Consider the following 12,870-nt stretch of genomic DNA (forward strand, 5'->3'; position numbering starts at 1 on the left):
CTAATTGCTGTGTTGTCTTTCCGTCTCCTGTTATAATTGGATAAATCCAGTAAATATCTTATACAATGGTGACTTCAGACTTTAAATAAAATAATCTGATATCAGCAGCACATGGACTTGGGATGTGTTTAAAACTTAACTGTATAATTGGGGTTCTAGCCGCATTGCATAATCTGTTAGTTATTTGGCAACTTTAACCTCAAAATATTTAGCCTATAACATTTCTTGCATCAACAAATTTATAGGCCATATAGGTAATAGTTATTATTAAGAACACATTTGTACGATTAACTTTTTTATCGTTTGTTCTGAAATAAAATTTTTAAAAATATATGCATGAGCGCGTGTGTGAATTCTGGAAAACATTATATCAAAAACAGGGTGACCCCCCCCTATTCGCACAATCAAAAACAGGGTAACCCCCCCTACTGATCCACCGACCCCCCCTAGGCCGAAGTAACTGACCAATCCCTAATCAAAGAAACCTTGGAAAGAATTTCCTTATTCCCGGGAATTGTGTGGCATCTTCGTGTACTCTTCCCCACAGGGTTTGGGGTAATCGGGGTATTACATAAAATTGATGATGGCGTCAAAGAAGATTAGCATTTTTACTATAAAACTATAAAGAAAGTATATAATATAATGTAATAAACCTGATTTTTCCCTCTTTCCCTACCTTGAGTCCGCGAGAAATTTGCTTACATATCGTGGAATTGGCTAAGTGAACGAGAAAACTGCTTATATATCGCGGAAGTTATTAAGTCAGCGCGGAAAGCTGCTATATCGGCGCGGAAAAGTTGTTTAGCTGGCAGGAAACTTGCTTATATAGCAAGATATATCAAACACAAAAACATGTTGATTGTTTATTTGAAAATTATCAAATAATTTTATTGAGAACTCCGTTATAATCACTAACTAAACAATGCCATAGATCAAGTGAATGTTCGATAGTTTCTATATTTTCACAAACAGTACAAAGTTACTAGTTTTCTTGAAGGAAACTAATAATCGAATAGCCTTACATCTATAGAGTCTAATCTCGTGATATTCGCCAATAACTGTGTATCATCTAATACTGTCTATTATTATGGCGAATAAATAATAATATTAACAATGAATAACATCTATGCATTGTTTTTCTGTCGTGGCTATATTTGTTATCGCTAAATCTACAACAACACAAAAAGAGAGTCAACCCTTTACAGTCCGTAGTAATTGTCTTACTTTATGTATGTGCGGAAATTAGAAAACCAGTAATCGTTTTTTTAAATTAGTTGGAGAGAGAACGATAAGTAGTTTACACCTCACAATGTGATTTGTAGACACTTGGGAAATACCATTGTGCCTAAACCATCTACAGCAAATATTGCAAACAATTGTATAATGTACGTGTATATATTTTACTGAAAGAAAAGTATTTTTAATTTTCACTATAGGTCATCATTAGTACTACGTGGCTGATCGTTCTCCCACCAGAGGCTATCCTTATTGTACCGGTCCCTAAAGAAAAACATGTGGAGTTAAGCTGCAATATCTCTGAAAATGAAGTCATCACCTCACTCTGCTTTAATGTATTACTTGTTGTCATGTGCTCTTACTATGCTTTCAAAGCAAGGAAGGTACCTAGCAACTACAATGAAACACGTTTCATCACTGTCAGCGTGTATACAACATTGGTAATATGGCTGGCTTTTATACCTACGTATTTCACGACGAACAGGTCTTATTTTAAAGTGACAGTTCTCTCACTGGCGATGATACTGAATGCTTCAGTGACATTAGTGTGTCTGTATATGCCTAAAATTTACGCCGTGCACTTCTTGAAAGAAGTCGACATCAATGCCGCTACGCACTTCGAAGGTCCTACTGCGTCGGGTAAGGCCGTAGCGCGTTCCGCTACACATTTTTCAAACAGAGTATCGCCTGGTGAAGGACCTTCAACGATTACTCAAACAACAATTATGCAGAATTCAAACAAGGAAAAATATAAAATGGAAATACCGAATGAATTACAGCCAAGTGGCTCGGCGAGATGATACTCAAATGTAATCTAGATGTAGATGTATATATTTCAATAATAATAATAATAATAATAATAATAATAATAATAATAATAATAATAATAATAATAATAATAATAATAATAATAATTTTATTACATCTTGGCTATAAATAGCTGTAATTATTGCATTCTGACTTTTTATAATTCTTAAAAAGAAGTTCGTCATTTCTTTTATACGAAGAGCTTCAAAAGTAGTGACACGATTATATACAAGGGTTTGAGTCATACTAATATCCCTCTTGCCAAGCTTCAGTGAAATTCTAAATGCATTATTATATGCAACACGAACTCGATTAATCTGTCCTTTAGTATGTATAGACCACAAATGGGAGCAGTACATAGTCATACAGTAACTCTGAAACAATTTAATTTTTATTTTTGAAGAGCAGTAAGCAAATCTTCGAATAAGCCAGTTTGCTCTAGCGTTCATTTGTCTATTAATATCGTCACTATCATCTCCATGTTTATTAATGACCACACCCAAATAGGTGTGCTTGTCGACAAATCGTACTGCAACACCATTCAAAAATACGCATGGAATTTGTCTAATTCTACAACGAGGAGGTTCCATAGAAATACATACAGACTTTTTAGGATTAAAAATAATACTGTTTGATACAGAATATATACAGCAAATAGCACCTATTATTATACATCTGACACCGTAACGCCATAGGTTACAGCGTGCCGTAATTTCGCGGTACAGACAGTACGCTGTCGCATCGACCTCCGCTGCGCGTCGGTCGATACTGCCGCTGTACTGTCTTCGTGCATACTTTGAAGTATCTACGTAATAACCTCATGGTCTTTTAAGACCTTTAACTGACGGACAAAGTAATACAATGTCATCAGCATAAAATAGGTGATTCATACACTGCCCACTTACAAAACACCTAATTTTCTCAGTCATTAGATCTTTACTCAGTTTATCCATATACACTGCAAAAAGACGAGGAGATAATATTCCCCCTTGTCTGACACCATTTAAAGCAGGGAAAGACATAGACAAAGATAGTCCCCATCTCACAGAGAATTCCTGGTTTCTATACCAGAATACAAGTACTCGGACTAGAAACACAGGCATATTCCTTCCGAAACAAGGCCCATTGATTAATCCTATCCTAAGCTTTAGAAGCATCTAAAAAGCAGAGGAAAACTGGACTGTTTTATAAAAATTTACATGAGTTTTATAAAAAATTTACAATTTCTTTCAATACAAAAATACACATATCAGTAGAGTTACGGATGATCAGTAGTTGTAAGAAAAGTTTCACATCGAGACAAAATAATCTGTTCATACACTTTAGAGATAGATGTAGCAAGGGCAATAGGTCTGTAATTATTTGTATCTGTAGCATCACCCGTTTTATCTTTTATAATCGGCACAAGAATTGTATCAAGCATACGTTTAGATAAAAGGCCATGTACATTAATAACAGAATGCTTTATTTTATAAGGTGCCGTCATTTCATAGTGACGAAGAACTGTTAATACAAAACAGATTATTCGAGTATACATATCCCCATCCAAAAGTATTTAATATAATGGCCATCTTGTCAAATATATCTTAATAAGGGCAGTGAGAGTGAGGTGAGGTGTAAGAAATCCTTACCACGTTTGATATTGATAGATGCGATTAGGTCATAGGTTTACATCATAGTCATTGTATTAGCATGAAGGAAACTTCAACCCCGTGAGCCGACTGAACCCAGGCTTAGTATCCATGGTTATTTGTCAATATACAGATAGGGTTGATGTCGTTACATATCACAATCAGATGTATGTGCTGCACAAATACCGTTGTATTATGCGTTTTACACAGTTATGTAATACTGCTTGTATGTGTACGTTTAGTTTTTTTCTACTTCGCATAACTCAGTACGTGATGTTGTGTCAGTTTTGTAATTAATTAATTATATAATCATATATATATATATTAATTGAATTTCATTGTTTCATAAAACTAATACTGAGAGATGTACGACAAGAATAGTGTTTGTAGATCATTGCCAGTGCATCTATCGATATACGATCGCAAACATGAATATTAAAAATGGTATATTCTCGTCCATATTGCATTTTTAATGAGCGTGTCACATTTGTCATGGTAATTTATAATCGGATTATTATTATTATATTATATTGTGTTTATTACGTACCGCCATATTAGATGAGGAGAAGGTGCATGACAAGACAATGTATGAGCTGCATTACCACACCTAGACCCTTCTCCGAATCCAATATGACACTGTGAGGGGTTCGTCGTCGTTGTTGTTACAAGTTACCCCCATCATAATTTTAAAAAAATAATTAAATTTGGGGGCATTTTGTTGAAATAAATATACTTGCAAATAAAGTTTTAAAGTCTGTCATAATGTAAAGCTGTGGCGTCATAAAATCTCTGATAATGGTGATTTATATTCAATATTTACTATGATAATGTGTGCGTAATATACCAGGTTCCCACTCTTAATAGCAGATATATATTTTAGGTCACACTTTACCATTTATATATTTATATTGTGCTTCTTGTATTTTGTATGTTACATTACAGATTGCACACTATTATCGGACAGCAAAGTCGTTACACTCTACATACGAGTAATGTCTGTTCAATCAATGATAGCTGTCATATCAAACACTATTTAAATAATGGTATATATTTATAGATTATGTGCATTCCCGTGTGGAGTGTCAATTGTTTTGGAAGCTTTTAGACTTCAACAATGTCAAAAACGTGGGCTCTTTATTTTAACACAATCGGGGAAATGCTGTCATGTTAATGTGTAGGGTTGGAACACCAAGAAATAACTGAGACAATTGTCAGCAAAAGCTAGATCAAAAGATAATTGGATTCAACAAATTTAAGTAAATTCAGTTTTTAAAATCATGAAACGTCCTACTTCACCATGGTAACAGAAATTGGTTAATCCCCGAGTGTGCCAATTAGACTGATACCTCGTTGTTGTAAGTGGTACTTAAAGTTTGTGTTTAAGTGGCGCTTGTTGGACAAAAATTAACACACTTACGTACACTGGGTGAGGCTCATCGCCAGCACATGTTGATCTATTTAAAAACATATATACTGTATATTGATCATAAATATGAACATACACAAAGAGTCTTGAATTTAACCTACTTTGACGAACATAAAGACAACTTATAAGGCAAGGTCTATCTGACACAATTCGTCTTTATGAACCGGAAAACACGAGAGACGAGTTACTACAATCCGTCACCAGACAGCGGGGTTAATCTAGAGACGCATTTATGAACATGACCGATTTTTCCGACAATTGCTAGCGAACTCGTGTATGAATGTACGCCTTCAATATATTATTGCCCATTCATATTCAAGCATGTGTTATCACTTACGCGACGTTCATAATTATTTGATGTCACGTATGTTTGCTTGCTTATAAAACACACGTGTTACATTACACATTTACTTATTCGTCAATTAATGGCCATTTTAGAAAGTTTCACTTAAACAAATGCTTTAAGAGATTACTGTATAAACATTACTTTCATCTAATTTCGTGAGTTACTAAACGACTATCAGTCTATGAAGAGCTTAAGTGAAACAAACCGCAACACAGGGACTATTTTAAAAGATGCTAGCGATTTATAATTTTGGTAAATAATGGCATCGTTGTTCATCATTTCAGAAAATGTTTCCATCAAATCAGGTGTTCTTACACACATTTTTGAACGATTAATTTGCAAGTATTAACCAGGGTTTAGTTTTCATTTTTTGTATAGCAGATATTTTCATTAAGAGATCGGTTAAGAAAAGAAATTGCTGAAATATTCCAACCTGAAATTGGGAGAATGAAGTACGTGATTGTGACAAATCAAAATCAGCGACGATTATCACGATGTTTGCTTTGCTCATTATCTTGTTGACTTTATGACAAGCACATTTTGCTGGTCCAACTAATAGGTTTGATCGAGTGTAATCATGACATTGTATCCAGGTAAAATAAAAAATAATTTAAGGTTTTGTAACCATACTCGTATTGGCAAATAAAATCAATGTATACACTAGTCCATATGTTGCTCATTCGTTAGCCTTATGCGCCGCTGAAGGTAGTATGGGACAAAGTACACGACTTTGACCACCAAAACAAGTCCAACTTGTTGCATGCAAATAACACCGAATAAACGGCAAGGTAAAGACTATGTCTAATTGTAGTAAACACGTACTGCGTGCGTGACTCGAACCGGCGCTCGCGTACGGCACCTAATCGCCTAGCTTCACACCACTACACGTCTTCCCCTCGGCCACCGGGCATCCCCAATAAATGATGCTTAATAACCGAGCTTATTACGTGCAGAGAACGTGAAACCCGTCCACGCGATACGCGCCACACAGCGTGGCCAGAATGCGGCAAAGGCCTTCAGATCTGGCTGTAGTAGGATGGTGAAAGTAATTTCAACTTGTTGCATACTGGTTGTTCCGTACAGTGCATCTGAGTCACTTGACAGACCGAGACGAGGATGGAATACATCATTAATTATGTAGCTTCTGCAATACATATTAATGCAGTCTACATTACAATCGATGTTCTCAGCTACAGTTTGCAATGAACAACTTATAATGATTAATATAATTGAAATTCGGTTGTAAGTTTGCTTTCAATTATTGTATTATTATATGACAAATATATTATTACTAATTGAATCCAAGGTTATGAGATGATATTTTCCACGTGGATTTGTGATTTTTGTCCCACACAAGCCGTAAAAATGTATCGTACATCGTAAAAAGGTACGTTATAAACACAGAATGCAAGCTTTAAGTGTGCCAGAAAAACGTAGTTAGAGTTAAACGGCGCGATATCACGATATTGTCGTGTAATATTTCTTTATTATACATGGCTTCAGGATCTCTGTGGATTGTAAGGCAAAAACAGATAACTTTGGAGCCGATTATGTGTGAGTGTGCCAGCATTGAATTTTAAATCGTACTGGTACTGTTACTTATAGTATTAATTTGTGCAATGTTTGCATACATTGATAATGTAGTGAGAACTGGTTGGAATGACAGCAAAGATAGATGGGACCAGATAAAGATGATGACAACACCTGGAAAGAACAATATTGATACAGATGTATTGTCACGATGATCAAAAAGTAGATATCGAGCATTTCCGTGTAGAGTTCTTGGAGTCTCAAGTAAAAAAAAATCAGCAGTTTTTGTCGACATGACATGTTTCATTAGACGTACAGGTCGGAATTAGTTGAAATTCTATGCTACAAATAATGAAAGAGCAATCTGATTAAAATCCGATATATATATATATATATATATATATATATATATATATATATATATATATATATATATATATATATATATATATATATATATATATATATATATATATATATATATATATATATATATAATATTTATTTGTATTTTAGATTGAATATGTCGATTTTTTTTGTTTTTTCTTGCGTTAATCAGTTCTTAGAAAATCGTGTCCCGGTCGCCTCTAACTAGTTGTCAGCATCCTTTATTTAATGTTTTGTCATATTACCTCAAACCCTGCAAATGGAAGTGTGCATGGAATCATGGGAAGAAACGATGTGTATTGTGATAACTGTCATAAAGGTGATTGATAGGTCATACTTGTTTTCAACTCTGGAAGGACAGTGGGTTCTACCAGGTGTGCTTGTGATTTACATAACAAAGAGTGTTTACAACTTTGGGGGAGAATTGGAATCTACCAGGTGTGCTGTTATTTGATTAACAAAGGATGTTTATGATCTACTGAGTTGCCTACGTGACACAGCTGCTAACAAGATTACATTCTGATTGGCTCATGTAGAAACCCAGGTGGTGTCACTGCCTATAAATTGGACAGACTAAAGACAGTTTTGGTAGATCATTTCAACTTGGTGTCCGTCACTTCAACTTGCTTTCCTATGTGTTCTGCTACGATACGATATTACAGGCTACAACCATCATTCTGTGAGACTTGTATGAACTGCTCTGCGATCTCCTGCTTCCAGCGGTGCCCTCCAGAATACCAGCGTTCCTCTGCAAGCAAGACTCCTGTATTTCTTCGTTGTTGTGTTGCAGAAACCATTGACTGTCGTCCAATAATACATACTGGAACTGAGTTATCACTAATGCACACTTCCCTAAGCAATCCCCTATTGTATTTTTCTGTGCTTTATTTCTTGGGCACAGATCTAGAAGCAGTACCTACACACGAATTGGTGACGTCATAAAATACATGACCTTCAATCGGGGTCGTTTCCTCGGTATATACGAATTGGTATATACAAATTACAATAAAGATACTTAAGACATTACACATAAGGTAAAAACAAATCACGTGACAATATAATGATAATAACGGTAATAAATCCTTGAACAGAACGCTCATATAGTCAGTCGGGTGACGCCGAGGGTCACGAACTGTGTTGCAAAATGGCCGTGTGGTTGAAACTGGGTCATGGCGTGACGGGTGAGGAAGACATCATTAAACACTCAAAATCACAATAAAACGGGGAAGTGGTTGCATATTACGGCGTAGCCAACATGGGAAATAAAAAAACGCCCAATACAAACGACATGGGTTCGAATCACACTAGATACACACTCACCAGAACCGAAGCAATCAGAAACCAGCAATCGATTTGGCTTTTCCGTTCAACTCATCGGAACACTGGAGAAGTTAGAAAAATGAACATCACTTAACGACCAACGTCTTGGCGTGGTACACAAGCGTGCCATCAAAATAAAACAAAATTAGCTTGAAAAGACAGTGGGTTCGAGTCCCGCTCAGAGCTACCGTAAAAACGTAAATCAAATGAACTGAAATCTCTCAAACCGTAAACAAGTAAACAAAGAACGTCGCAAAAAAATAATAAACCCCACAAAACTCCACCATACAAAACTGAATAAATAAATAATAAAATAACTTACGTCTTAAACTGGACGACGCGCAATTTGTTCAACAGTTTCCAGATTGTGACAAGAGATAAACAAGACCCAAGGTAAGTTTTGTTAAAGTGTCGATGGCGTTCCCTATATTACGAAAACAATTCAGGCAACAGACGAATATCTTCTGTGGTGTTGTTGAATTTATACTGTGTCTGCGAAATTGTTGATTGAGGGTTCGAAGCCAGCAGTTAACATTTTGTTAGAAAGTTTCACAATTGAATCAAATATACAATGATACCAGTATATTTATTTCATTATTTTAACAACTTGCAATGGTGGAAGTTGGTCAAACACGAGTTCTTACACCTAAATAATTATCAAATATTTGTCGACACATTTATTCTTTGAACCTTGTAGAGGTGGAAATTAATTAAACAACAGGTATTTACTCACAAATATAATGGTCAATATTTGTCCATACATTCATTCTGTCAATTTAAGAACTTGTAATTGTTGGAATTAATCAAATGAGAGTTGTCTACACCAAAATAAGTTTCAAATACTTGTCCATACATTTATTCTCTCAATTTAACAACTTGTAATGGTGTAAAATTATTAAATGAGAGTTGTCTACATCAAAATAAGTCTAAAATATGTGTCCACACATTTATTCTCTCAATTTAACAATTTGTAATTTGTGGAAGTAAATTAAATGCGACTTTTCTACACCAAAATAAGTCTAAAATATTTGTCCACACATTTAGTCTCTCAATTTAACAACTTGTAATTGTGGGAATTAATCAAACGTGAGTTGTTTACACCAAAATAAGTCTCAAATATTAGTCCATACATTTATTCTCTCAATTTAACAACTTGTAATGGTGTATAATAATTAAACGAGAGTTGTCTACACCAAAATAAGTCTAAAATATTTGTCCTCACATTTATTCTCTCAATTTAACAACTTGTAATGGTGTAAAATAATTAAACGAGAGCTGTCTACACCAAAATAAGTCTAAAATATTTGTGCGCACATTTATTCTCTCAATTTAACAACTTGTAATTGTGGGAATTAATCAAACGAGAGCTGTCTACACCAAAATAAGTCTAAAATATTTGTCCGCACAGATATTCTCTCAATTTAACAACTTGTAATGGTGTAAAATAATTAAACGAGAGCTGTCTACACCAAAATAAGTCTAAAATATTTGTCCGCACATTTATTCTCTCAATTTAACAACATGTAATTGTGGGAATTAATCAAACGAGAGATGTCTACACCAAAATAAGTCTAAAATATTTGTCCGCACATTTATTCTTTCAATTTAACCTGTAATTGTGGGAATTAATCAAACGTGAGTTGTTTACATCAAACTAAGTATTAAATATTTGTTGAGACATTTATTCTCTCAATTTAACAACATGTAATTGTGGGAATTAATCAAACGAGAGTTGTCTACACCAAAATTAATCTCAAATATTTGTCCACACATTTATTGTCACAATTTAACCACTTGTTAATAGTGGAAATTACTTAAACGCGACTTGTTTAATCAGTTGACATCAATGCAACTTACCCGCAGACAGTGCACAACAGAGTATCATTATTGAGCAATTATAAACAGGAACGTGTCTTGGCATTAGGGTTAGGGTTGGGTCAGGTATGGGCAACGGAATTATTAACAGGAACGTGTCTTGGCATTAGGGTTAGGGTCGGGTCAGGTATGGGCAACGGAATTATTAACAGGAACATTATATAACAGGAACGTGTCTTGGCATTAGGGTTAGGGTCGGGTCAGGTATGGGCAACGCAAATGGCAAACACCCAATTGGCAAGATGTACACTAACGGGTTATGGCATGCATATAGTTTACACAAGTAAAAACACAAAATTGGCAATTTTTTGGACAATTGTAACTCAATAATAGAAATATGTTGTATTTCTATATATATACACACTATATAGTCTTATCAAATGCAAACACATCCAGTTAGTCCATTGTGGTCTTGTGGGTCAGTTCTCTACATAGTGATCAGGAGGACCTGGGTTCAATTCCCTTGCCTGCCCATCTTTTTCTCGCAAACACCATTTGGAAATAAAGCTAAATATGACAAAAAATTATTTAATTTGCATGACAACCCACATAGCTCAGTTGATTTGTACTATGTCAGCAATGTGAGCGATTGCTGGTTCGAATCCAGTATGTTTAGTTAGATTTTTGAATGCTAGTGAAGACAGTGCTCCTGTGAATTGGACTTAAATCCTAACTCCTGTGTGAAGACACTCGTGGTACAGTGGACAAGACAGTCAGGAAAACAGAACACAAGAATACTACCCCACAAGGAAGCCAGTCGAAGTCGTCGAAGAACAACACAGTTGACAGCTGTAGGTCACGTGCAACAACAGACACGAGGAGCATGGCTGCTCTCCAAATACGTCCCTTCTTTTGTATTGACCCCCCTAAGGATTGCTAATCCCCCTTTCTAACTCTTCCCCCAAAAATAATATATCGCCCCTTTTAAAATGTATTGACCCACAAATTAATGAATATTCATGAGCACAGAAACTGCTACGTCATGAATAAATTAGCATAATTTAAAAAAATGTGCATAAAGTGTAGGTACTCCTTCTGGAGCTCTGCCATTTCTTGTAATTATTTTGAGAGGTATTAAAGCCAGGAGCTTTAACTCGATATTTTGGTGTATGTGTATTTCATTTCCAGTAATATTGTCTTGTCTACCCCATACTAGCAGTGAAAGAACCCCCTGTCCAGTGTGAGTTCTGTGGGTGGCTCTCTCAATTGCGATAAGCAGGTCTTGCACTGTGACACTAGTTAGAGGCGACTGAGACATGATTTTCTAAAACGTATATTCAAACTAAAATATAAATATAATATAAAGGGTTATAAAAAAAATGGAGCCTCGTACCTACATTTGATGAGGTATGAAGATTCTTTCGATGGTACGCAGAAAGTTATTGCCATACAACTGAAATGCTTTTATTATACCGAAGAGAAACTTAGGATGAGTGGACAATTTTCTTACAATGGTATAAGTTATGAAATGGGGTATAGATAGATAGCAGCGATTGAAGTGAAACCTCTAGGATAGAAAATAGAAATAATCTTGGAGTCTGTTTTAATCTACGATTATGTACGCCAGTGGAATTTGACACCAATAGTAACGAGAGCTGAGTGATCCAGTCATGGATTAAAATTGAATGTAGCGACAAGTATAAGTAGCCTACTGGATTAACCAGTATAAATTTGTCTGGAAGACTAGATCAGAAACGAAAAGGATATAATGGAAATTGAGGATGAATACTTGGGATACTATCGAGGGTTTGGATAACTAATTCACCTTTTACCAAACATGCAAGGTACAAACATGTTGTAATAATATCACGAGTTATTCTCAAAACTATAATCTGTGTTTACGTAGATGAACCCCTGTGCAATGTAAAATAAACCAGTGAAGATTGGGGACTCTGACAAATCCGTCAACCCCCTTTTCCTGCTAAAATTTCTAAATTGCCAGTTTTATAAGGAGCGAGAGGATATAAAAGTATACTTAAACAATTATGTTACAAGGGGTAAAGATGGCCTTGGCACTCCTTGCAATAGGTTTTAATGTCACAACCTGTCAGCTATATATCACACAACTCGGGGTTAGGATAAGGTAAACTTGTCATGCTATCTGCATATAACCTGGTTGAGGAAGGGTATAGGAAGAACTTTTGTCAGGGAGAGCTAAAATACACACTACCAATGACGTCACAATATTTGTATTGCTCAATTATGGTGAGAGAGACCGAAAAACAATTGCATAGGTGAGGTCAATCCTGGATTTTACCAGAAACAACTCGGGTCAAACTAGAATTAGGTTGTGTCACCATACACAGAGAAAC

At 35.4% G+C, this 12,870-nt stretch overlaps 2 protein-coding genes across 2 annotated transcripts in view; both read left to right on the forward strand.

The window, feature by feature from the left end:
* Positions 1-2,036, forward strand: part of LOC100368168 (metabotropic glutamate receptor 3-like) — a 77,455-nt gene extending 75,419 nt beyond the window's left edge. Inside the window, exon 2 of the mRNA XM_002732151.3 lies at positions 1,437-2,036. Coding sequence (XP_002732197.3) covers positions 1,437-2,036 — 600 coding nt within the window. The remainder of the gene's footprint in view (positions 1-1,436) is intronic.
* The window catches only part of LOC146735860 (C-type lection lectoxin-Enh3-like), a 355,515-nt gene that overhangs the window by 117,650 nt on the left and 224,995 nt on the right, over positions 1-12,870 (forward strand). The window lies entirely within an intron of this gene.

The sequence above is a fragment of the Saccoglossus kowalevskii genome, chromosome 11 (assembly GCF_978046115.1).
Source record: "Saccoglossus kowalevskii chromosome 11, keSacKowa6.1, whole genome shotgun sequence".
Lineage (NCBI taxonomy): Eukaryota > Metazoa > Hemichordata > Enteropneusta > Harrimaniidae > Saccoglossus > Saccoglossus kowalevskii.